Here is a 27,734-nt window from a genome sequence, read left to right on the forward strand (position 1 = left end):
GATACGCCCCTCCTCAAACCCATGCTGAACATCCTGTTTCCATCATGTGTAAAAATAAAGCCTTGAGAATTCAGTGACCAGAAACTGCAGTGGAGTGTGGCTCCGCTTGATGCGCTCCCCTGTGTCTGCGGTGTCATTAGGAACAGTCGATGACCCATGAAAAACAGCAGGAGCCTCCCCACGTCCCCAGCCACCTGGGAGAGATGTCTGCCTGGCCCGCTTACCACTGGGCTAGCCCATTAGGGCAAAGGCCGGGGAGCAAGGAGGCATGGATGGAGGTATGAAGAAGGAATGGAGGGAGGGAGAGGAGGTGTCTGTCTGGCCTACCATCAGGTTAGGAAGGCTGGGGGAGGGGAGAGGAAGGAGAGACGGAGAGGAGATGCAGGCTTAGAACTCTTAAGCCCTCAACTCAGTCTTGTCAAACATAACAAGTGTGCTTTCTCTCTCTCTCTCTCTCTCTGTCTCTTGCACACCATCAGTCTAAGTTTATCCTTCCTTTCTCCTTTCTAGATTAATTACACCAGTGAGCATCCCCCTTCCCCAGACCTAACATTACGTTGTAAATGCATAGTGTATTAGTCAATACTGCAAATAGGTCTTCTTTCATGAATTTATATGTTATTAAGTCCCCCTGGGGAGACAGGACTGGCGATCAATTTTGCCCAGGGTTGTGCGGTTCCCTGAAGTGAAAACAAATGCTGATCTATAATTGTCCTTTGCCTTGCTCTCTCCCCCCCCCCCATACACACACACGGTCCCTCCCTGACTCCTCAAAGTTTTCATACGCCCGGAGGCTTGTAGGTGTTTGTAGGCTGACAGAGCAAAATGGGACAGGAGTCACGGAGGTGTGTGAATCAGCCTCTGCAGTGTGGATATTGACAGATATTGGGGTTACTGAGCGGTGATGTGGATGCTGATACAACACCTCAAGGTTTTCAGGTCACTCAGCTGCCTAACAGGAACAGGGACATGGAGTTTGACTGACTGCATCACAGCTACAATGCATTCACAACATCCCCATCACTTTTTCCCACGGCACTGTCGCCAAAGCTCAATGGACATCAAGAGGCAAATTGTGGTCGGTCAGTCAGGGGCGAGACATTTAAAGCTGTGCGAAAATTCATCAGAGTGTACAGCACAAATCATGTCATTTTTTGGTGAGCCGTATGCAAAAAATAAAAGAAATGTTAAGTTCTATCATTGTGAAAATGTAACTTTCACTAAGAAGCTTCATGCATTAGCTGTGAATCTTTACACAACTCCCACAAATGTCTTTGCATATTTTGAAAGAGCTACAAGTCTTTGTCACATCTTGTCTGCGGCTATGGTTACACTTGCATTTTAATGCAGTTTTTGAGATCTGACCACAAAGATTGGATTGTACAAGATCACATTACTATGTGCCCAACTCCTGAAAATACCCACTATGCATCTTCCTTGGATGTATTTATTTAAATATGTAGCCCCATTATTTTTTTTCTCCCCTATTTGTCTCTACCTCTTTACATCGCAAAATGCAGGTTGTGGCGGGACTATATCCAGAATTTTAACTTAATACAAGCCTGTACATGCAGACCCACCACTTAATGCATCTTTATGTGACCGGATGAAAAAATCAAATTAAAACGACAAGCAGAACAATCGCCTGAGAAAAGACAAGCCCTTTAAAGCTCCATCCAAGAACATCTGTAAAAGGCAGACATTCTTTACACAGCGGTATAATTATGTGTCCTGGACTCAGTAATGTTAGAGTGTGAGTGACAGGGACTAACTCACCGAAGCACTTGCTCTGGTTGGTAGCCCGGTCCATGAAGACCTTGGAGGAGATGACGGTGCCGAAGGGCAGAAACATCTGCATGAGTTCATTGTCTCCAAACTCCTGTGGTAGGTGGTAGATGAACAGGTTACAACCCTCTGGACCTAGAAATACAGAGTGAGAGAGGAAAAGAGAGAGGGAGAGAAGAAGAGAGAGAGAGACAGACAGAGAGAGAGAGAGAGAGAAAGAGAGAGAAAGAGAGTGAGAGAGTGAGGGAGGGAGAAAGAGACTATTTATTGGTATTTTCAGCCATGCAATCTTTCATTTAGACTAATGTAATATGATTGGAAATGGATTGCCAGGATGTCTGTGACATTATCAGCAATATAACATCACTGTTTTTAACACACATACAAATTGAGAATTTTTCGACTTGATCTGTTGATACTGTATGGATGTTGAGAATCCCTTTGACGTTGCTATTTACACAGGTTTTCATTTAATCAACTCAGCGGATTAAGATGTGAATATGAATTAATTTGAATCTAGACAAAAGATTACAGTCTCCAATCAGCGACTAGTTGCAACAGTGTAATCCATGTGCTGCAAAAGAGGTCAACCCTCGAAGTCAATCTATCTTGTGTACATGATGTTCAAAACTGATGGGGCTTGATTACTTTATATTTGGCCTCTGATAATACCGTGACACTTTCAGGCTGTCACAATCATTTCTAAAATTGAACAGTTTAATCTACGCATTATAACGACACCAAAAAATGTTGTGCCAGATTCTGATGACATAATTCTTGACTGTATTAATCTACTGTAAATTACATAACTTGAGGCTTTAGACAATAACTGTAGCCTGCAACCATGAATTATTAATCTTAGGTCAAGTGTGAGTGTGTGCCATCATTGACTATGTCTATCTGTGCTGCATTGCCAGTATTCTCAGGGCTTGGGACAAACCTGATGATATAGGCCCTAAATATTACTTATGAAAAAACATGCTGCTGCATATTTTATTATTGAGTATGGGCCTCTATAGGAGACCTTGAGGCTCTCATGTCTATTACCTAAGACGAGATGTATAATATTGTTGTATAACATTGGTCTCTCACCCTCACCCTTTACATATCTATTACCTAAGATGAGATGTGTACTGGGATAAGTAATATTGTTCTCTCACCCTCACCTTCCTTATATATCTATTACACAGGATGAGATGTGTACAGAGTAAAAATAATACTGTTCTCTCACCCTCGCCTTCTTTATATATCTATTACACAGGATGAGATGTGTACAGTGTAAAAATAATACTGTTCTCTCACCCTCGCCTTCTTTATATATCTATTACACAGGATGAGATGTGTACAGTGTAAAAGTAATATTGTTCTCTCACCCTCACCTTCTCTCTGCTGCTGCTGCTGGATGACCTGGGGTGGCTGGGGCAGTGTCTGGCCAATGGGAGTCAGTGTGGTGGCTGGGTAGATCGCTGCAGAGGGAGCGATAGAGGAAGAGAGAGAGAGAGAGAGAGAGAAATAGAGAGAGAGGGAGAGGGAGAGAGATGTGGATCCCACAGAGAATGCAGGGGGAGAACGCATAATGTGTCAAGGATGCTTTGTAAGGTCGATCACACAAGCAGAACGTGTGTAATCAAAGGCGCTCTGATGTTATGTTCTAAGGCGCTGCCCTACACTAGCTGAATACATGCAGCCACACACATACACAGGAATGATTAGTGCTGTAAAAGCACTGACTAGCACAATAGGTTCCTACAGTAAAATTCTTAGTCATTGCTAGTCATTTCACAATTACTGTAGAAGCTAAAATCTGTCTACCGAACAGAGTTGTAAACAAAACACCCCTGGGTCCGTTCTCCTCACCTGTGTATTGCTGTACCCCAGTGAAGGCTTGCTGCAGGGTGTCAGCAGCAGTGGGGCTCTGGGTGGAGTAGGGCGGCAGGCCGTTGGTGTAGACAGTCTCAACGGCGGGGTGTCCGTTGGGCTGATGAGGGATGCCGGTGAATCCGTTGACGATGGGCGTGACGATGCTGGGCACAGCAGAGGTGGTGATGTTGGCTGGTGGAGAGCTGAGGCCTGCTAGGAAAAGGCGCCACTGTTACTGGAATCACATGCATCGCTACACATAGCTGCACATACTGTTAGACGTACACACATACACATGCACGCACACACACATACACACACACAGACAGAAAAACAATTATACCGTAGAAAGATATGTGTACAAACAGAGGCACACATACATATTGTGCACACAGAGACAGAGTATACACTCGCACACACATGCACATAAGCAGACATATATGCACACACACACACACACACACACACACACACACACACACACACACACTCTCTCTCTTGTGACCACTAGCTACACTGCATATCCTCTCTAATGCAAGGACACGGGTGCGACGTGAGTCTGTCACATATCCGGCGTTTGTCGTGACACATCCTGCAGGAGAGCTGGGGAGTCAACCTGTGAAAAATGAGCCTGTCGGTAGTGTTTGTGCGATACCCTGCTGGCTCCTACTGCTCAGGATGATGAAACCACTATGCAACTTCAGGGGAAAAAAAAGATCCTGACTAGATAGAAGGAGATTACAGAGGGAGATTTGCTTGAATGAGCAGGTAGCAAAAACACAAGATGCCTCTTACTTTTTATACATCATAAAAAAGACAAAAAACGTCAGTCGGCAGTTTGACAAATGGGAGGGTCATAACGTAACATGTATGGTGCACGCCTGCAAGGCAGCTGCAGGATGGCTCATGAGCGGAATTGGAATTGGATGCTCCCTGTCCTCTCTCATTCAATGCATTTTAAAGGACCCTCTTTGGAAAGTGTTTCCAATCATGCTGGGAACGTGAAAGTACCCATTTTGAGCAGAATCTCACTGTGTGATGGTCTCTCTGAAAGGGCTGCTCCGTGGCAAAGCATCCGAGCTTGTTGAAGAACAGCTCCCCTGAGGACCACCTCTCAATCTGGAAACCCTGGCCCTGATTGGACAGAAAGCCCAGGTTGTCACGGAAACCCTCCAGCATGCCATATCCTCACAATCTGGTGCCTCAGTAAACCCCCCTATGAGAGGTGGTCCACATAGGGTACACAATCACATGCAGTATACACATAATATGCGCTGAGATTTATGCTAATGCATTGGTAAATACGCCGTGCACCACATGCTGAAACCTCCCACCCGTCAGTAACATATATCCATCCACCCACTGAATCGCTGCTCCTCTACCCTGCTATCCTCTGCATTCTTCTATCCTATCCCCAACTTTCCAGTCCTCTTCTCCTCTTTTCTCCTTTCCCCTTTTCTCCTCTCCTCTCCTCTCCTAGCCTCAGCATTTAAGTCATGAGGAGGCTGACGCTCAGGCAGCCAACTGCAGTGACCAGGGGAATTGCCCAGGTCCGGTGAGAGCTGTTGTGTCTTTTGCACTGGTTTCCTTTTTTTTTTTTTTTTTAAGCCTCCCTGCGATTGCTTGTTTCCTGCGGAGCTGTGATGAATTAGACTGCAGCTCCAGCCTATTCTCCTACCAGGACCCAGGAGACTGCCGCTCCTATTCTGAGGGCTAGAGACAGCTAGTCTGCCCGGGCCACACGCACTCTACTGTACCGCCAGATAATGCACCCTCTCCATCATCAGGCAAATTCATTTTCCAAGGCTTAGCAGTGCTGTGGGAGTGTGTGTTTATGTGTGTGTAGTAGCCGTAGTAATAGTAGGAGTAGCAGTGGTAGTAGTGGGTAGTAGGATGTTCTCTCTTTCCTCTCCTCTTTCCTTGTCTCTTTCTCTCAGTCAGTGTGTTTGCGTGCGTGCAAATGCGTATGTTCCAGGTTGGACACAACATCTATACGGTAAGTGTCAAAAGGAGAAGAGATGAAAGAATTACAGTCAATTTAAGAGCTGCATTAAGTGGTACAAATACTGGGGCTTTTATATAGGAAAGGACTATAGAAGCAGCAAGGATATGGCCAATAAAGCAATGATTACATGAGAAAGCCATTTACGTAGTCATCGTCTTTGTCCACAATGTTACAGTGGTGTAATGGAGTTTTCCGAGGCCCAACATGACCAGACCTTGAACACATCCTCCTCAATGGAGAGGGGGAAGTACATCCTACTATTCTGAGCTAGAAAATAACAAGACATTTTCATTTTATACCTCAGTGGACATATAGTCCTTACGTTGTAGAAAATAGTATTCATAGCTTGTTTACAGTGCACTCACAAGCATGCCAATATACATGTAGCTGCCAGTGTACTGTGTGAATTGGCCCATAATAATGACATGTTGTACCCCACTCTGCCATGGGTGAATAGGAAGCTATGGGTCAGCAGATTACATATTTTATACTGCTAGTTCTTATCTATCAATTCTCTACTTTTATTATTGCATGAAGCAAGTCCCCACTACTGAACAATATGTATATATGTATCTCACTAGTATTTATGTTATGGAGGCATGATAAAATTCATATTCTTGCAGGCTGCCCTTACAGAGGAAAACTGTTGATTTACTCTCTGCAATGATTGCTCTATGAAAGAAGCCTCCATATGCAACAGAAGTATTTATTATGCTAATTATACATTCAAATCAACAAGGAGTGCTAGACCCATATTGGAGAGTGCAGTCATTACCAGCACAAGGACTGTCTTTCGCTGGAGCAAGAAATAAGCACTCAAAACAGATGCTTTCATCTAACTGATTTAAAACGTGATGCATTTAGACTCAAAGGGAAAATGCCTGTCAGAATATACTGGTCCTTAAAATGTGAATAATGAATCTGAATATGAGAAGGGCAGCTTTTTAAAAGGCCAGTTGAAATACGAAGAAGAAATATTGTATGTTATTTTAAGTATTGTACTAGATTGCTAATTACTGGTTCTCATGCAAATGTCCCATAGAACCCAAAATGACATAAGCCTATCTTCTTGCATATATATTTCTTTTGACATCCTGGTGGTTTGCTACAGGATCACTTCTATAGAGACTTGTCGGGTGGTCTTATCTAACTCCTAGCTAACATGAGAAACAATTGCTGAAGATGGGGAGGCAGCCATCTAGCCAGTCAGTATTCGTACTCGGGTGTTTTATGCCCAAGGTGATTATGTAAGCCAAGATTTCTATGTTGATACTTGTGTCCTTGTGGAAAACGTTCATCCAAAAGTTTTCTTGGGCAGAATGAACTCCTCAAGAATGCAAGAACAGAAAACGCATCTTTGCAGTTTGAGACGCGCTGTGTGCTTGAGGTCACAGCATCAATTAAGACACACAGGTGTTCATTTCCCCAGCTGTTTCGACTGGCTCCGTACTATTAGACTATAGCGCTGTTTTTTGGGGGGGGGGTTTTGTGCCAGCTAGCTTGGACGTGATACATCGATCTAGCAGTGAATCTTGAGGCTTTCCATTTGTTCTCAGTCACCATCCAATGCATCTGATATTTTGTGGTTGGCAAGTAAACGTCAGGGGACTTCCGTCCCTTCCGTCCCTTCCATCAGAGGACTATCCGTCCTCTGTTCTCCGGCTTTCTGTTGTTTTGGAATTGTATTTGGAATTGTACGACCATTAGATATTATGTGAAATGCATCACAGACGATCCAAAAATTTATATTTGTCATTTTATTTATGTGGGCCGCAGGAGGAGCAGCTTCAGCAATTGTAACAGCTAAAGGGGATCCTAATAAACTTAACTAAAACTGGACAGGAACACGTATTGGGAAAGATCTACTATGTATTAGGTTCAGCTGTGGCACTGGTCACCATGGAATTGTCCTGCAGCAATAACACAACCACAATAGAATCCAATGGAAATGGCATGGCATATCGAGCCTGTGTCCAAAGCTGTAGTTGTGTGTGTGTGTGTGTGTGTGTGTGTGTGTGTGTGTAGTCTCCGGCTATGTATTTTTTTTGTAATATGTATGTGTGTATGTATTCAGTCAATGTAGGGCAGGGCCTTGTAACAGAACATCAGAGTGACTTTGATTACACACTTCTTGCTCTTGCAACATAACAAAGCATCCTTGACACATCCTCACTCACATATCTCTCCCTCCCCCTCCTTCTCTCTCACCCTCTTTCTCTTTCTCTCTCTCTCTCCCTTGTTTTGTTTAATTTTTATTTCTTTTGCAGCGCTCAGGGAACCGCACCTGCTGAACATTATTTTCAAAAAGCATCATCATGCATCATTGTAAGGATACATGCTCTAATCAGCTGAACCATCTGGCAAACGGCTTATGCACCATCAAGCTTAAATGCTTTGCATCTGTTGATCAAATGGATGTTTCATTGTTTTCGGAGTAACACCCTTAACCTCTGAGCCTCTTTTTACTTTGGTTCGCTGTCACAAACAAGCTTCTTTATGTTGCAGAGGTTATACTGATCATTTAAATAAAAGGTTAATGCCACACATTTACCTCAACGTCAGGCAGGGCTTTTAATCTTTTAAACTGCTATTGGCACTTTATGTAAATGCACAGCAGTATGTGCAATTTAGAAAGGTGGTAGTCTGCCTCCCTCAATGGGCAATTGCATTCATTTTGGAAGGAAAGGGGACATTAACCTTTCTACCTTTTATGCCTATGTATATCTGGTACTGCTGCCAAATTTCAGAATTGAAAGATTTTGCAACAATGCAGTGTTTTGAGCTCTAATTTGGTTGATGAGACAATGTAATGCATAAATGAAACCTCTGTCGCAGCAGAGAAGCTCTCTCCTGCCAGAACACAAAAACAGATTCTGATATTACAATGAATTATTCCACTGACTCATGGCAGGCATCCTACAGTCTGACTAGCTTTAGAGTCTCTCGGCCTACTTATACAGACAGCCTAGCCAGTAATGTTATGTATTCCTTCAATGAACTCTAAATAAGTCATAGCCACAAGTGTGAAAAGAAGAGAGAAAATAGCTGTATATCCTATAGTAGCTACAGACTATAACTCCTGCAGCTGCTGGCAGCCACAGTCAAATAAATGAATGAAGGAAAGGGGAAATAAAAACATTTCATATTTATGATTGTCCTTGGAAATTCACGAAAGCTATGCTTTCTCTCAAGGATTAATAATGTATCGCATTCAATAATAAAAGGTAATCAGTCGGCTGTATCTTACACAGAGGCATGTCCAAAGGCAGATAGATGGCAACACTTCACATACATACGCAAACATTCAGACACAAAGATTCTCTTCCTTTCTCTTTCTGTCTCACTCTGTTTCTCTTACACACAAACACATTTTTCAATACACTGGCCAATTTATTAGTCCCTAGTGTTGCAGACTGATATGCAATTGATTCCAATTCCCCCATACAAAAACAGTTTTGTTTATGAATACAATGGATCGGTCCTTCTCACAGCATGGTATCACAATGCTTCGCTTTCTACAGAATGTCTGACAATATTCAACACTATTACTTTTAGACCACAGCACTGATTGTGGAATTCAGGCCGCTACAGTTCAGAAGAGATATTTCTCTATGCACAAACAACCTTGAGGACAGAAAACACACACACACTCACAGACACGCATGCACGCACTCACACACAGATGGACTGAGTTCCTTGCAATACAGTTGCATTGTCTTTCATCAGCACTATTGTGTTGCAAAATACAGGTATGCGTGCTGAACACAAGGATCTACATTGCCATACTGTCACTCTTTTATCTCATCCAAAAGAAGAGGCTTCTCAGCAAGGCTCAGCTCTACTTTTAATCACTGTCTCTGATTGATTGTGCCCGCCCAAAAGTGCACGCTTTGCACTAAAAACATCACCGTAAATATTTGACAAATGGGTCTCCTCTCCAGATATATTGCCTGACATGAAAATTAGTGCAGATGTATACAGCATGTGTGTGTATTGGCATGTTCCATCATCCCACTGTATGTGCATGCATTCATTAGGCCCTATGCTTGAGGTGGAGACATGTCTGATAGGCTGCTTGATAGGAACTGTAGTCCTGTAGTATTGATTTCCAGCCCTGGGAACACTGGTAAATCCCCCATCATGCATTTATCCTGCTTCGTTCCAGCAACAGACTCAACTGATTCAACTGATCCTTATATGTTTTGAATGGAGTAATGTACAACCAAATAGGCATTGTCACACAAAATTTGTGCTTTTCAAAGTTCTGGATGTTTAGGCCTTTCCATGTGTTTGCAGATGAAGAATGAACAGAATTTCAGTTCAAGAGAATATTTCTCCACAGTGCAGAGAGAATTTGTGAGAATATAGTGCAGGAGGCTTGCAGTAAGAAGTCAGATTCCTATGATGGCTGTATGTCTGTAAAGGACATCTCCTGTAAAATAGGCCTTATTGCATTGATGGCGGTTCTCTCTCACGCTCATTGGTTTAAAGTTACCAAAGTCATCACCTCAAGAACTCAATACTGCAATGTTGACAAAGTAGGTGCAGAACACAACAAAGACTCAGATACTGTATTATTTATTTCAGCTCGTGCTTTTGTTGAGTGGAGAATCTTGAAGTTTCCTCCGTCTCAAGGAAAATGAAGTACTGCTGAATAAGCAAATGTTATGCAGTGGGTAGGTATCTCAAAGTCCTTCCCTTTCCTCTGTAATGTATCTGCATAGTATGATGGAGGTGTTTGTTATGGAAAACAAAACCAATTGCATGCAGATCATGTGCAAGTGCTTCAAAGCACAAGGTCAAAATACCACGGGGAAATTAGCGCCATATCTGTAAACTTATTTATTGATATTCCCTATTCTCCTTTACCATCCCCAAATATTTTCTGCATTCACAAACAACATAAACATGCAAATCCCATTGAATGTATTTTTTCCTCTTCTTCTTTCTTTCTCTCCAGTGGAATAATTTTGGATTATCAGTAGGCAGGCACTCTTTCTATTGGCCTTGCTGCAGCTTCTTTCTCACCCTTCGCAAACACATGCATACATACACGCACGCACGCACACACACGCACGCACACACACATACACACACACTCACACAAATATTCATACAGACATTATCCAAAGCACAAGATGACCTCCTTCGACAACCTCACACACAAGAGCAAACACACAAACACAAACACACACACACATACACTAACAGTAAGACATTAACACAAACACAAAGAGACCCTTCCCCCAGCTGCCACCGCCAAACACACACACACACACACACACACACACACACAGGAAAGGGAATGAAACAGAGTGCTCACCCAGGGCTTGATGAAACTCACCCGACACCGGGGTCATGGGGGTGGGTGGGAGGCCGTTGATGTTGAGCGCCCCCATCTGGTGGATCTGTGTGGTGGGGAAGGCCACGCTAGGCGTGAGGTAACCCCCGTGGCTTGCTGCCATGATGGCTGCCTGCTGCTGCATGAGCTAAAGAAGAGGGACACGGAGAGATGGGTGGAGGGAGGGAGAGAGGGGTGGATGGAGTGTGAGGTAGCAGGAGGGAGAAGAGTGGAGGGAGGGGAGGAAAAAAACAAGAGAGGTGAGGGGAGGACAGATGGTAATGAAAAATATAGTAAGTTGGGAAGGAGTCAGACAAAGACGAGAGAGGGGAGCAAGAGAGGAGAGAGGAACATAGCAAGGGTAGAACAGAGGGAGGGATATATGTTGAGGTTGATGGATGGATAGTGCATGGAAAGTACAGAGAAAGTAGAGCGGAATAAAAGAAAGGGAAGAAAAAAGAAGCCTGTCAACCTATGTTTAGTGAATCTGCCTATCCTCCCAGCAGGGAGCCTGTCACCAGCTGCAGAGACGTTTTAATAGCTGTCTGTTGGGCTCATACAAATCAAGGCATTGACATGTGCACATTATCTGAGTGTTCAGGGAACAGGAAAAGTTTGCAGAAGAGTCACAATGCTTTTTCCTTACAACTGTCAAACTTCACCATGCCCTGTTTGGCTGTATACTAATGCCACAGATGTCTCGCACTTTCTCTGCTTTTCTCTGGCCTCATCTCTAATTTTTCTGGTGAATTGGTAATGATTGCCGCTAGTAGTCTGACACTCATCCAGAGTTTACAATTTGCATTGTTTTATTATTCAGTCTGAAATCACTATCTCTAGGCTAGTTCTGAGCGTTGCCAAAAAACAAGACATTTCACAAAGTGAATTCAGTTGGGGTTGGATCTTGCCTGAGTGACCACAAAATCTTTGCCACTGCAATAAGTCTTGTTTTACAAATATGGGCCAAACCCATCGTGTTTAAAAAAGATGTTGCTTGGTAAGTACTGTACCACTCTGGCTGTCCCACGAGAAGTCAGTGAAGTCAGACCCTGGGTCATTAAAGAACATTTTTAATAGCTAGCAATTCAGTTACTCACTCCAGACCATGTCAAAAGTATGTTATGAGTCAGCAAATTGCAATGGTAGTCAATTTACACTCACTGGACACTCTCACAAAGAGATAAACTCAATAGCCTTTCAGTCACTCTCCATTTCTACTTAGCATGAAGTGAGAAGTGAGAGCTGAAACTATTTTCCATCAAATACAGCCCACAGAGACGGAGGTTATTCACACACACATGCATCCACACACACACACACACACACACACACACACACACACACATGCATGCATGAAGAGAGATAGAGACTATTAGAGTTTCTGCACTCAGCTTAAATTCTCCCTCTGCAAAGCAGATGCTGAATGCCTAATTCAGAAGAAAATCCATCACTGTACAATGGCTTTTGCAGCTTGTGAACCAGTGGGTTTATCTAGGGAATCAATAATCTTTTGTAGGCTGTGTAGCTCCCCATCAGGCATGCAGAGCTGTGTGGTATAGGAATACAAACACAATCGGACCAACCTCTCGCCCCTGTCTCTGTGTCTGTTTAATACTGCATAGCTATGTGTCACTGGAGATGTGGATGGCCATGGCCTGAGACTGACTCAGCTGAGCAGAAATCAAACTCCTCTGCCACTGGCACTAATGCTAATGACGATATTGTGAGACAGTGGAGGCAGAGGATGCCACTCTGCTCATATTTGCATGGGGACCCTGCAAAGGAAAAGCCAATTATTTTCCCTCAATGCCCCTGTCAGGTAACCTGAAAGTGGCTGTCCCGCCGTAGAACACCCGGCGCTGGCATCTCATCCATTAGCCACATGCCTTGCCACCGCTATCTATTAACTCCTTTTGTCATTTGCATAATTTTATCAACGTGACAAATGGGGATCATCCATTCCCGTCGAAATAAGATGAATTGAGCCTTTAAGAGGGCATAGCTGCAAAAGAAAGCAAGGGAACGAGAAACTAAACAAAAGCAACGACACAGAAACAAACAAAGAGGTCTAGCGAGTCACGGAGTGGAATCTGGGGCTCCCCTGCTTTGGCGATGCTGTGACTGCCCCCCTATTAGGATGTGAATGGGGTTGGGCTTTGGGATAGAAGGGTCTGACTGCCCCAGTATTACAGAATAAATACACTGTCACACAAGTCACTGTTTTTTTGTCCTTTTCTCAGACTCTGCTAGCTGCTTTCAGTGGGGACCAGGGACTTAGGGCTGACTCTAATAAGCTTGCAGCCTATTCGTTGTGGGCCTTGTGGCCTTATACAAGCTGCTGGCCTGGATGGAGTAATAATGGAGTGGGAGTGAATACTAGCAGCTCCAAAATAGTAGCTTCTCTCCCAATGCATGGCTTAGATAATGCAATCCTTAATGCCAGCCGTCAGATTGTCATGGATAACAACCTGGCATTCACTGATGCTTCGTTCCAAATTAAAATGCAGCAAATTGGAAACTCAAGCATGTAATTATGTTGGAATGGGTTGGCTAATACAAACTGGCTCTGATAAAAAAATAAATAAAATAAAAAGCAGAAAGCAGAGTGGTTATGTTGACAGAGATGTTCAAAGTCATTCTATTTTACTTTTCATATGTATATTCTTTATTCTCCCTTTTTCAAATTTCCATCCACATCATATTCAAAAGCCATTCCGGCTCCTTTATTTATGCACTACCCAGCAGATAGCAAATGTCTCTGGCAGACAAAGAGCGGAATTGAACTCAACAGAGTCTTCATCATCACGGACACAACCTTTTTCGCTTCCTCTTGAAATGAAAGGGAAATGGAAAAAAAAAGAAAAGGCGGATAGAAACAAGGGGGGACAAAAGAGAGGCATGTGAGATGAAAGGGAGCAAAGAAAGTTGCCTGGGCTTCAGCAGCATCCATTTAGTGTCAGGCATCTGCTTTTTTATTGCAACCTGATGGCATTATTCTCCCCTGGTGCCAGCAGGCAATCACCTCTTTATCACATGGCAATTATCTCTGTAGCGCTGCTCTGTGACTCGCTGACTCTCAGCACTGTCACATGTGACCCCTTATAGCCCAACCAGCCAGGGAGGGAGGGAGGGGGAGAGAGAGAGAGAGAGAGAGGGAGAGGGAGAGAGAGAGAGAGAGAGAGAGAGAGAGAGAGAGAGAGAGAGAGAGAGAGAGAGAGAGAGATTGAAAAAAGGGAGAGAAAGAGAGAGACATTTGGACAATAAGGTGAACTAAAAGACTGAAGACAGAACACTGAAGCTCAAGGGCCTCATTTGTTACCTCCACGCTAGGAGGCTATATTTCCACAGTAAGGTTTTAATAGGTTTTTTTTCATCTCTGATGCACTTTGTTGTGTGTGTGTGTGTGTGTGTGCAGAGAGAGTGATAAAGTAATAAAATACACACACACACGCCGATGTATGTGTGTGAGGCCAGCTTACAGGACAGCCAAATGATGCAGTAATGTTTCACCATCATTTCTAATGTTGTGCTATGTTGCAAATGAACAGTCAGCTCTGCTCGAATCTGAATCCTTCCAACAGGGGGAGATGTTTCCTAATGTGAGTTTACAGTCATCATCCCCCCTCTCACCCACCCACACACTGTCACTATTAGCATCGAGTTAAAACCATTTTCTCTCCTCTCATTTATCCAACTCAAACTCAATCTAATGCATCTTTTAGGGAGGAAAGAGGGGCATGGCGCTCGAGGTTCCTTCAAATGTCCAACTCTTCTCGGTCCTGTCTGTGACACAGCATGTAGTCTACCACCTCAGAGACCAAGGGAAGCTAAAATGGCTGTCTTCACTAAGAGAGAGACATGGCTCTAGAGGAGAGAGAAGAAAAGTGACTTGAACCAAAACTCATCGTGTACAAATATAATGTTTGTGTGTTGACAGGGAACCACAATACGAAAATAAATGCTGGTTTTATTATGTGCATCTGGTGATTCATTGGAGAACTATTATTACTCACTTCTAAACACTGGTAAGGGACATGGGATCTCTCTCTCTTTCTTTCTCTCTCTCTCTGCTTGTGTTTTATGAAATCACCTTTTTGCAAATAGGATGTCTCCTGTCAGAGCACACCAGTGTCTGTGTCTATCTTGAAAACGGCACATTTCTCATTTTTGGCATATGTTGTCAGTGTTGTACCCCTCCAATTTGTGTTCAGAGCCCCCTCCTTCTCCTGGTTTGACTAAAATCCAATTTACTGGCTGTCAGCTCAACTCTATAATCCTATCCACTGCTGTAGTGGAGAAGTAGCTCTTTGAATTTACCATTTACTGTACCGTGGGTATAGCTATATATACCATCTCTCCCCACGTCTGTATTCTATACTATGCCACATCCTCTTCTCTTGGCCAATGTATATGGAGAGTAGGCGAACACGTAGTGTGTCTTTGGAGATAAAGTCCTTTTTCTGTCACTGCAGGTTTTTCGTCTTGGGGGAATATGTGTAGTTTATCTTGCCGTAAAGAAACATTCAATGTATCGCCTCGTTTCAGCACATTCCCACTGGCTACAGCGGAATCAAGGCAGCACAGTATGCGCATGCAGCCAGCACCGATGACTGTAATGGTAATGTAATCAAAACCGCTGCACAAGCTGGACACCCACACTACAGATAACTAACATCTCCTTTTATTCCACATTATTATGTAGCATTTCGAGCCAGTCGTTAGATTAATTAGATAACTCTTTAGCGAGATATTAAAACAAGAATGAGAAACCCTCGCTGATAATCCATTACTGCCTACTGTGCACTCATTACTTTATCATAAGTTGGGGTGGAGTTTATCTCCAAGGTTGCCTTGCCTCTGAGTTTCTCTACAGACTTTCTTTATTCTGCTGAATTCATTATAGGCAGGTGCATGGCATCCACAGTCTCTGTGATTCATAATACTAATACAAGGAGAATTTCACCTTCACTACCATCATTCATGCTGTATAATCTTTGCGTCGAGAAACCACATTACGTGCAAATTCTCCTTTAGATTTAACGGTAATTGATTCTCTCTAATGGTAAAGTATCCAGCGTGCCCTTGTTAGATACCTCACTTTCACTCACAACTCAATTTCCTGGCATCATCCTGCTCATTGTCATATTATATGTGTGTGTGAGAGGGAGAAAGAGACTGAGAGGGAGAGAGGGAAAGAGAGAAAGAACATTTGCTACAAGGTGTGTGCGAGTGTACACTCTTGCGTGTGCCTGCATGAGTCGACACGGGTCTCTGCCACAGTAAATAAGAGTCATGGCCAACCTGAGCGGGGCACAATGGTCTCCCCGCAGACCGCCACTGCCTCCACCACCCCTTAAACATTTGCATTTCTCCACATTTCCTGGGGAAGGGCTGCATTTCATGAATGGTAATGAAGGCGGGAGTTTTACTGGAGAGAGCACAAGAGATGGCCTCGCAATTACTCTGGGATGGTCAATTTGCACATTTCACACTGGGCCCCATGGCTGTGATATGAAAATGAGGGAAATGGATAAGCCCCCGAGACCTGGGCAACGTCGACAATTAATCCTGGCATTTGGAAACAGCAAAAAATATATACCTTTTACATCCTAATAAGTAAAGAAATAAATAAATGAATCTCTGTTCCTCCTCCTCTGTAAATAAATGCTGCGTTGATGTTTGTGTGTATTTATGCAGTGTGCTGTGACAGAGGCCCAGGTTTTTATCTCAGCGCTGGATGGAAACCTTTTCTTAAATTCATTTCAGCCCCCTTCAAGCAAGGTCCGTGCGCGCGCGTGTGTGTGTGCGTCTGGGTGGGTATGTGCTCTGCCTCAGCAGGAAAGAAGAAAGTGTGTGTGTAGATAAGTTGCCTATGGAATATTCTGAGTCAACTGTAGCACCTGAAGCATCTCCTGGGCCCAGAGGGGGGGACAGGGGAGGGGAGAGGGGAAGGGTAGAGAAGCAGGGCGATAGAGGGGGGGGGGGGGAGAAGGGCTGCATAGGCTGAGTGAACTCATCAAAGAGCCGGGGGTCTGCCGTGTGTGGATGGTGCCATGCCCTGAGGGGGGTATGGGTGGTGGGGGTAGGAGGGCAGAGGGAAGCTGATGAAGGGGTTGGAGGGTACAGGCTAACTAAAAGCGTGTGTGTGCCTACGTGCTGAGGGTAGTGAAAGCCTGGGTGTATGGCATGGCAGTGTTGTTTGGAGGGAAGAGAGGAGGAAGGAGCGGTGCTGCAGAATGATAGTCTAGCAAGCTGACCCGCACTTACTGTACAGTGATGTCTAGCTAGGAGGCATCGCAATATGAAAGTGGGAAGAAAGAAGAAAGCCGGACAAAAAACTGCAGATCACAGTCCCTCAGTGTATTGGCATTAATATAAAAGTTGTGAGATATGGCCCTTCTGTTGCAGATATTCTGCATTAAAAACATCTGGGGTTTATTTGGACCAAATTACAGGACTGTACCAGATTGGTCACTGTGATAAAAACATTATGTGTGGGGCAGACATGGAGGCAAAGAGCTGTGGCTATACTCTGTGAGGCAAAAATAGGAAGTAGAGGAGAGCAAAACTAGGTTAAAGGGGGGAGGGGGAGTATGAATCGGTCTCTGCGAGTTCATTTGTTTGTTTGTTAGCTCGCTCGTTTATTTGTCCGTATGTCCATTAAGTGTAATACCCAAGATTTTGATTAAACTTGGGGAAATAATGCATCTAACCACTGCACGTCAGCATTCTCAAAATTACACTGATTAGCCCAAGGGGGGGGAGCGCTGCATTGTTCATTTGTTCACGTGTCATGTGTGGTATCTAAGACACCACTGATCCAATTTCGATGAACCTTGAGGACGTGATGCAGATCAATGTTGCGTTCCAGCTTTTTCAAAATTAAACTCATTAGCCCAAGGGGGGTGCTACAATTACAGGTCAAACAAAGGTGACATATTACTGATCGGCGCAGATAAGGACTGCATCACTCTCGCAAAGATGTCGGCTACATCAAAACAGCTTTCCAGGCTCTTTCTATTGACCGAGGTAGTAGAATAATATATATAAGATTCACATTTTTAAGGGCTTTACAGATATATGAACAAGCAGAATGCTAACAGAACAAATGTCATCAAATGTATACAGTATATGTGTGTGTGTGTACATTTGTGTTCCACTGCGTGTACAATGTAAGTCTATTCCAACTCACCGCGTGTGCGTAGGAGCTGTAGGTGCTGAAGGGAAGGGCGATGGCCGGGTTGAAGATGCCAAACTGCCCAACCATCTGCTGCATGCGTCTGATGGTGCGCTCCTTGTCTGTGTCGGCAAACTTGACCACCAGGCTGGATGACGCACCCTGGAGGGGGAGGGGAAAATCGGAGGCAGTCTGAGGAGAGAGGCCATGGACACTTAACCCCGCACTCCTGTGAGCACCCTCGACACCAGTCAATAATTTGCATATACCATTGTGATCAATTACATTTTTAGAGACGGGCACAAACAACAGGCTTATCAAGTTCAAGACAAGTGCATGAAGAATGTTATTGGTTATTGCTCCTGATTTCTTAGCATGCAGTGTTCATTAGCAACAAGATCCGTTGTTAACATCAATACTTGGCAAGCTCCGCTAATTGCACGTCAGCCTCAGAGTTTTTTGGGCGTTCCAGATACAATCTCATTGCACATTTGTCTTATTGTTGAGATTCGTGCTTCCTTATTTTGCGGTTGGCATACATAAACATGAACCTACCAGAGATATGTGAGAAATAAAAAGATTCTATTTATACGAGTGAAATTTTCGCTAGGCAGATGCAGCCAGAAACCTTCAATCCCTTCAATCAATGTTTAACATATGTACAAAGTCACTCAGGGCAAAGCAGACTTGCTGTGCATGACATAAATACTTTATATTTTCCCCCAGCTTTTCCCCCTCCCGTACATATAGGTAACCTTGGTGCTCCCACTCACAGTTAAGGTTAAAAGACCCGCAATGTATAATTATTTGAAATAGGGGCTAGGATTGGCATGGGCACCAGTAAGCGCCTATCGACCTTGGTGAAGGTGGTCTTAAAAGAAAATGTTGCTCTTTTCAGCCTATTTCTCTCACTCTCTCTCTTCTTTTTCTTTTATTCTCTTTCTCTCTCCATCTCTCTCTCACTGGCTCTCTTCTTTTTCTCAATCCCTCCCTTTATCAACACTATTCCCTCTTTCTGCAGCCCGATAACGGAACCAGCAGGTGTGTCTGCCACACACCCTTCATTAAGAATCTTCAAATGATTTAGCGCTACAGTTGACCTTTTGTGCGCTCCGCCTCTCCTCCCCTCTGCGCCCCCAAACTGGCCAATCGATCCATATAAAAGGCCGAAATATTACTCTGATCTGACAGTGTAGAAAGGTTGTGTGTCAGCCACGATAAGCAGCTCCCTGAAATTGATGTGATATTGTCAATAATAGTAGTGAGTGGTGAAGTGCCTGGATTGAAGGTTGGGGGTTGGGGTCTTTAGAAGGGCTAAAGGACTGGGGCTTGGTTGGGTTGGGATGGACCTGGGCTAAACCTGAGCTAAACATGGCAGGGGTTGGGTCGGGCTGTAGGTAAGCAGTTACAATACACAACTGTAATGGTGGCACTTAAGAAAATATGGACATCCTCCCCCAACCACTCCCCCTCTCTATTTTTTATTTAATTATTCCTTTTTCTGTCTCTCTCCCTGCTTGTGCCTGCAGATGACCTGAGGCGCTGTGGGGTTTGAGAGTGTGTCAATCACAACATATTTCCACATTTCAACAGCCTGGCTGACGCCTCAGGATCTTTGCTTATGTAGGTGAGATCTGCAGGTAGCCAGAGTTGCTCAAAGACAGGCACTGGACCATAAAACCATTCAGTTGTTCTCAACATTCCCCCTAGTCCTCTATTCCTGGCTCACTTAGTGGCTGAATCACAGGCTTGAAGGATTAGCAGGTGAGTGGCCAGCTGGTTAGCTGGCTGGCTGGCTACTTGGTTGAGTGACTGACTAACTGGCAGGCTAGTTGGCTAGCTGGCTGGCTAACTGACTGACAGTAACTGTCAGACTGTCTAGCCAGCTGACATCTGCACAGTCGCCAGCTGAGTGACTAATTGCTTTGGTTCCTATGTGCCATCCTGCCAGTGGCACCACATGACTCCTGGTCATCGAGAGCAATGTATGATTGTACAATGAAGGTGAGAGGTAAAACAACATAATATAAAAGGGATTCACTTTCTACCTGTATCTTTCCATTTCTGAATCTCTTCAGCCACACACTTCATATAGGAAGACTAGACTCAGTCACGTCAAGGTTGACTTCTACACAGTTCCATGCGCAGCGTTTGTGTCTGTTGTGTCTGTCCAGCATTTTACTATCAGCACCATTAAGTTTATTACGAGGTTTAACTTTGGGAGAGTCTAGGACAGGGCAATGCTGCCAGACAGCAGGACCAGAATACAGAAAAGCTGTAGTAGTACACACTGAATATTTTAACTCCCCACCACACTAAAAAAAGCTATTAAAGGCCTAGCCTCCTCGGTAATGAGACTCATGTAGCTTCATGCTCCTGCTTGGCTCCTCAGGTTTTTGGCGAAGGCTGAGATTCATAATCTGAGGGTATTAAGTTGTCTGGATCTCTGCAGCCAGCCTCCTTTCCGGCTATGTCAACTAGACTGCAGTGTGCCTGCTTGCATAATGGAAACATGGTTAATTGTGGATTGACTTGTCTGCTTGTGTGAGAGCCTTGACCTTGCCGTTTCATTCTCTTCCCTCTTTCACCCTCTTTCACTCATTGTCTTTTTTTCTCTTTGCATCCCACTCTCTGTGAAGCTTTTTTTTTCAGGGAGGTCTATACTTTGAGTTTGCCATCACGCTGCTTCTCCTTGGGACGTCTGCAGCTTATGGCTGGCCGGTTAAGCATCCATTGCCACGTTTGTTTATCTCCCAATTTTTCCCAGTTAGGCCTGTCAGGATATCAGTGAGCAGAATCTCCATTGCTATAAAGAGAGGAGGATGAAGTGTGAAGTAAAAGTCTCATTAAATTTTTAAGCTGCCAAGTGTGAGCAGAATCCCCCTGCCGGGCGGCTCCCAGCTGCCTAGAGAGCCACTGAAGGAAGGGGAGTTAAACAGGGAGGATAAAAAAAAAGGCACTACAGAGATTCAGATTCAAAAAGAAAGTCGGCCTCTTTGCAGTTCCTTCTCATTGCCAAGGAGGCTTGTCTGTCCGAGCCGCAGACCCTCATGTGAATAAAGAAGACAAAGCTGCAAGCCAAGCTATATATTTCATATTGCTTTAACTTTAAACATCTGCCTGCTTGCATTAGTTCAGAGTAAAGTAATAAGGAAGACTGATCCTGTGTCTGCCATCATCTTATGAGGCTAGGACACTGAGAAAAACCTGTAATGGTCCAAAGCATCACATGGTGAAAGCCTTAATGGAGTCCCTGTCTCTTTGGGTTAGTCATACTATGGCTTAGTCCCCACAAGCGCTTGCGCAAGCACACAAACACAAGCACAAAAGCTCATGCACTAACACACACACACACACACACACACACACACACATTGAGGGATTTGAATGATCGCCAATGATATCCTGTCTTTATGACACAGGTGATTTCAATATCCTAACAACTCTGAGGCATCTTTTTTTCCACCGCTGCCTGTGTCACTGATGTAATGATTGTGATGAATGAGAGTGCATTCACTCTTGAGTAAAATGCTTTGGCTTCCGTTTCCCCTTTTAATCAGAATGTAATGCCAGCAAAGCAGCCTGTTTGTCCACAATAAGGCATCATATTTCATCCACATAGTTTGCCGTAGTGTATAAAACACTTTTGTGTTGATGAAGTTATGACTTAGTGTCGAAGATTAATTTGGCCAGAGTGCTACTCACAACTGCATGAGAGCATAGCATGTGCTTCAGCCCACCAGTCCACCAGGATACCAGTTGATATGTTCATTTGGAGGTTAAGAAGAGTTTCAAACACTTTGAACAAATTTCCTCCATTCACATTCATGCTAACTGACATACATAGCTGTATAAGCCTTTTTTGTGTTTGTCCCTTGCTTATTTATTTATGCGCTTCATTTGTGCGCTGATATGTAGCATTCATAACCTTTCATTTTTTACATTCAAGGTACTTCCTATCTGTTTATTTTTTGCTTCCTCATTCACATTCAAAATGTGAACCAAAAATCTGACTGCTCTAAGGCACACCCACCAACACATAATGAAGAAACAGAGTGTTATATTCAGGCTGCATATATAAGTACTATAGCTTATAATTACTAGCTATACTTGGCATTATGCTATTTGCCTTCCATACTAATTGTACTGATAAGGCATTACCGCCCATTGCTCCACCCTCACTATCCAGTGAAAATATAAATACACATCCTATTTAGTGCTTGGTTAGTAAAATAATAGATGACTGTAATCTATTAGGTTATTAGAATGTAAATTGCCTGGGAAGAAATACTAGGGGGGAAATGACACATCTTAAGCAATAAACAGTAACTTAAAAAACATAAAGGCAGAACATTGTTTAATGAGTAGAAACACAAAGATCTATCATCCTTGTGAAATACTGACATTAAAACTCTGCATCTCATTGAATACACAATTAGACCATAGCTATTCTCCGCCTGAAGCCAGCATAAATAACGGCATATACAGTGTCTTCCACATTTGTTTTTGCCCATCTCTCCTCTTTTCTTTCCGTTATTATTTAAGGCAGTGACATCCTTCTATTTAACCTTTTGGTCTGTACATTATGTGTCTCGTTGAGTATCAAATCCTGGCACTCATGGCACTTGTGTGTGTGTGTTCTCTGTCTGTCTGAGGAAATAGAGAAGCTGGAGCAGCAGGGGAATCACACTTGGATGCTTTTTTTTTTATTCCTTCTCTGCTCTCCTCTTCTCTTTCAATCATCCAGCTCTTTCTTCTATGTGGACTTTACCTCCTCTACTTTCCTTTGTTCTCCTCTTATCCCTCCATCAGCTTGCTCCAGTGTTTCTATCTCAGTCCCTGTGTCAGCTGAAATAGCCTCAAACCCAGGCTCAGCCGATGTGGCTACGGAGTGGAAAAATCAGCCCGGCTCTACGGACTTGACCCACACCCCCCCTGTCTCCATGTAATTCCGTCCCGGGACTTACTTCCTACACGGCCCTGCTGAATCCCAGCAATTTGCTTTACAGCTTCAGCGTTTAAATGTTTAATTGAGCCACTCGTATCCTGAGCTGTGCCTCTGTGTGTGTGTGCGTGTGTGTGCGTGTGATAGCTGAGGGAGGCTGAGGGTTGCACGGTGGTAGTGTGTACAGGAGGTAGAGCTCTATGAAATAGGATTGGTTGGGATGTGATGGAGATCCAGCCATGGTCTTACATATGACCTGTCATCACCTCCTTCCTTAAGCCAGAGCTCCTAATGCACTCAGTCCTAACACACACACACGCCTCTAAAAATGTGCATTTATACGTTATGTATTAGTTTCTAATTGACAATTTGTTGCTTTTAGTGTCTATTACAAACATACACAGACATATACGCACTCCCACACATGTATGCACACATATATGCACGCATGCATGACCGATACACATGTATACACACACACAAACACGTGCACACACACACACACACACACACACACACACACACACGCGCGCACGCACACACACACCACACAGATTTTCTCTCTCCTTCTCCCACTCACACATACATACGAAATGCCCACTCCCCCTCAACATGAATAACGCAAATGTATTCAGCTCAAGTCCTCCGAGCTGGAAAATAAGATCAGTCAGTGAGCCTTTGACCCTTGCCCATGGCTGTACGAGCATGTGACAGAGAGATGGAGAGAGGGAAGAGAGAGAGGAGAGTATGGGTGTGTATGGACGTGCGTGCGTGTGTGCATGTGCGTGAATGAGTGCTCATGCATATGTGCTAGCCACAAAGTGCTCCTGTTTGTAGGTGTTTATGTATGCACATACATGCATTCATGTGTGCGTGTGTGTGCACACTCATAAAGTCTAAGAGGCCAGTATTCATGCTTTGGGGGGTTGGCAGTAGATCTATCAAGAAACTGCTGCGGTTAGTCGCAGTGTTTATATTCAGTGCACTCCAACACCTCAGCTAGCTTGGCTATTGGCTGGGCATTATTCATGGTCATCTTCCCGCCTCTGCTCATCAGCCGTGGCCTTGGAATGGCAGGAAACATGCACGCACGCACACGCACACACACACACACACACACACACACACACACACACATGCTAGCTGACTCTTAGTCTTAGTTCATTAGAACAATTACTCATTGAATGAGGCTATTGCTTATAATAGTTGCCAAATGATAGCTGGAAGCTATGGATGTCCTTTAAATGTACTATATCTGCCTTGTTATCTGGTGGTCAATGGCCATTTTCATTATATTTATTAATTTAATGAATTAATTAACTATTATTTTATATTTTATTTTATTTCATTTAGTTTTACTGCATCCCAAAGTTTACCGTGATTGAAAAGTTAACTAGATTACTTGATTTTTATTTATTTTCTTCTGTCACTGTTAAATGTAATTCATATTCATATATCAATTTATTTGTAGCACTTGGTGAGGTTTCTTTTTGCAGTTGTGACTCAACTACAATCAAAATGAACTAAAATGGAGACACAGGATGTATGGTCCGAGGTTTTTTCCGGGACCCTGGCTTCGCTGATGGAAATGGACGCTGCACTCTGAATAGCCCCGGCTTGCTGAGGCATAATGGTCTACCGGTGGTCTGCTAATCTCGGGGAGGCAGACACACTGTGCCCTCTCCTCCACCGGCTCAGCCCCTGCCACAGGATATGAGATGCTGATCAGATTTCTATAATCAATTTACCAGAGCAGGAGGTATAAATCCTGTCCATTCACTCTTCACAGGCTTTCCTTCTTCTCCATCTGCCTCTCTCTCTCTCTCTCTCTCTCTCTCTCTCTCACTCTCTCTCCAACTCTTGCTCCCTCCCTTCCTCCCCTCCCTTCAGCCCCCTGCTTATAGTCAGATGAATAATTCAGCAGCCAATGTGGTGAAAGGTGGAGTAAACAAGTCTATTGCCTAATATCCCGAGAGGCTGCCAAAGAGAGACGAGTGAGGGGAGAGAGCTGGGAGAGATAGGGGGATGGAGCACCGGAGAAGGAGGGTATCTGCGGAGCATGGACATCCATACAGTCTATCCTCATGGCCTGCAGTCATTTGCACTTAGATTGACCCGGAGGTTGCACCAAAATGCCACAGCCGACTTCTTCCGACTACTCTCTCCCTTCCTCTCTTGAGCCACACATTGGCAACCATAAATAATGAAATCATACAGTGAAACACAACACCTGTGAGATAGGGAGGGAGAGAGTTCAGGGTCCCCGCATCTCCGAGGCGAGAGTTCCTCAAACAAAAGGGAGGATAAAAGCAGAGGGTACTTCAAGCCACTGTATAATATGGGACGTGACTCTCTGCCCGCCTGCCGGATGCCGCACAGAATAACTCTATTCAGGTTTGGAGTGCAGAGTAAGTAGCTTTTGTTTCGACACCCGCAGGTATACAGGGACCGTGCCTAAACATGAGACACATACAAATAAGCAGTACACCTTCAACACTCGTGGCAAATTCAATATAGCGAGATTTCGGAGGTCATGATGCGGTTATGTAACAGGCAAATGTAATCTCACACTGGAGTTGTATTCACTCATTATGCAAGCAGAACTACTGATTGATGACTCACCCAAAATTCAATTATCATTCTAAACAGTTTTATCTGGAAATGAGATTTGGATTAAAAAAGTACCATGCTAATTAAAGAGACAGAGGGTAGCGGTTGCATCTGTTTGCTCTTTTGACGTTGGGATATTTATGAGGATGGCTGCACTTTCTATGAGTCGATTAAAACCTTTAGAGTTGAGGGGAAGTTCAGAACTGAGAGTTTAGAGCTCTTGATCAAGAGAGGTGATTTGCACACGCTTGTGAGTGGTGGGTTGCGTGTACGTGTTGTGCATGCTGTGGACGTTGCATGGTGTGCGTGTGTGTCTGTTCCTCTCTGTGTGTGTTTGTATGTGTGCAGAATGAGGGTCGGTGTACTCACTGGCATGGTCTGGCTGCCGTGGAGGGCACTGATTGCAGACTGGGCCTCAGTGTGTGTGGAGAACTTGACAAAGGCGCAACCTGAAAGAGATAACACACACACACACCACATGCACGCATACACACACACATGCCCGCATATACATACATACGAACATACACACATAAAATAGAGTGAGTTCAAGAGGCTTCATTAAAAAAAACTACAAAGAGAAGTATGTCAAACACCACAGAAGGCACAGAGAGACTCCCGCTGCACAGCAGGCTGCCCCACTCCAGGCATTAGGCAGGCAGACAAGCAGGCAGGGGCTGCAGGCTAAAGATTGCACTGATGAAGCAGAAAAGCATGCTATTTAGCACCACATGCCTGTCTGTGCATATTAAATACTAGCTAAGCTGGCTAAATTCATTGTGTTAAAGAGGAATAGCACTCAGTTTGAGAATTCACTACAGTATATTATTTCTACAGTATAGGATGTTGTAATCAATATTTATGAATATGAACAACTCTTTCCAGAGGCCAAAAACCACAGAGCCAAGACTCTAAGCTGTAATGTCATTGAGGTATATTGCTCGGAGTAGCTACAGTGAAAATTAATAGCTTTTGTGGATTCAGAATCTTTGAGTTGTTGCACATAAATTAGTTAGTTTTTTTAAGTAATGCTGCCAGTTCTGAACAGGATAGAGGTCCATGGATAGTGTTATATCTTGAAAAATGTTCCAAAACATCATCCAAAGCTGAATATTGTTTCCTAAAAATGTCTCTGGTTCTCAGTACAGTGGTTATGACTGCTTGACACAAACACACAGTATCTTCAAGCAAATTCATCCACATAATCTTTAATCAAGAATATTTATCTGTTCCCAGATCTGAATAAATATGCAGGTTCACTCCTTGATCATAATTCATCATTGAAGTTTGAATGAATGTTGAGGTTGCAACTATGACTTATACAAACATGTTGACTCAATTGAGAACAAAAGAAAAGTATTTAAATATATTATTTGAAAACTGTAATTATATCTTATTCATCTGTTGTCTTTATCCACTTATTCCTACTCAGGGTCACAGGGGGCTGGAGCCTATCCCAGCATGCACTGGGTGGAAGGCAGGGAAACACCCTGGACAGGTTGCCAGTCCATCACAGGGTAAACAAAGACAAACACACTCACTGTCATACCTATGGGCAATTTAGAGTGTCCAATCCACTTGACTTGCATGTCTGTGGAATGTGGTTAGCAAACAGAAACACCCGGAGAAAACATACGCTAACATGAGGAGAACATGCAAACTCTCAGAAGTCAGAACCTGGGTCCTTCTTGCTGTGAAGCAATGCTGCTAACCACCGAGCCACCCTGCCGTCCATAATTATATTTCACTTAATTTTATTTCATTTTAAGTTTCTTTTCTATTCTTATTTAATCTTTCATACTTTATTCTCCTTATCATTTATCCTGCTCGACCCTTCCGTCCTGCCATTCTTCCCCTCTTAATAGGCTTACCCCTGTGGACACCAGCCAATCAAGATGCCCATTCAGCTGTCAAACCACCACCCCCTATTGAGATATGGATAGAAAAGAGCTAGAGCTCGGCACGACCCGTACAAGGACTTTGCTACAGTAATACAAACCATATGCCTCTG

At 43.8% G+C, this 27,734-nt stretch overlaps 1 protein-coding gene across 1 annotated transcript in view; it reads right to left on the minus strand.

The window, feature by feature from the left end:
• Positions 1–27,734, minus strand: part of celf5a (cugbp, Elav-like family member 5a) — a gene marked incomplete at its 5' end in the record, with an annotated part of 31,230 nt that overhangs the window by 661 nt on the left and 2,835 nt on the right. Inside the window, 6 exons of the mRNA XM_071521503.1 lie at positions 1,777–1,920; positions 3,165–3,251; positions 3,643–3,855; positions 10,995–11,139; positions 18,184–18,330; positions 26,093–26,172. Of these exons, the coding sequence (XP_071377604.1) occupies positions 1,777–1,920; positions 3,165–3,251; positions 3,643–3,855; positions 10,995–11,139; positions 18,184–18,330; positions 26,093–26,172 (816 nt within the window). The remainder of the gene's footprint in view (positions 1–1,776; positions 1,921–3,164; positions 3,252–3,642; positions 3,856–10,994; positions 11,140–18,183; positions 18,331–26,092; positions 26,173–27,734) is intronic.

This window comes from Centroberyx affinis, unplaced genomic scaffold (assembly GCF_046629955.1).
Source record: "Centroberyx affinis isolate AG114_WGS23_722 - 3 ecotype Tasmania unplaced genomic scaffold, CSIRO-AGI_Caff_v1 ptg000893l_1, whole genome shotgun sequence".
In the NCBI taxonomy this organism is placed as follows: domain Eukaryota; kingdom Metazoa; phylum Chordata; class Actinopteri; order Beryciformes; family Berycidae; genus Centroberyx; species Centroberyx affinis.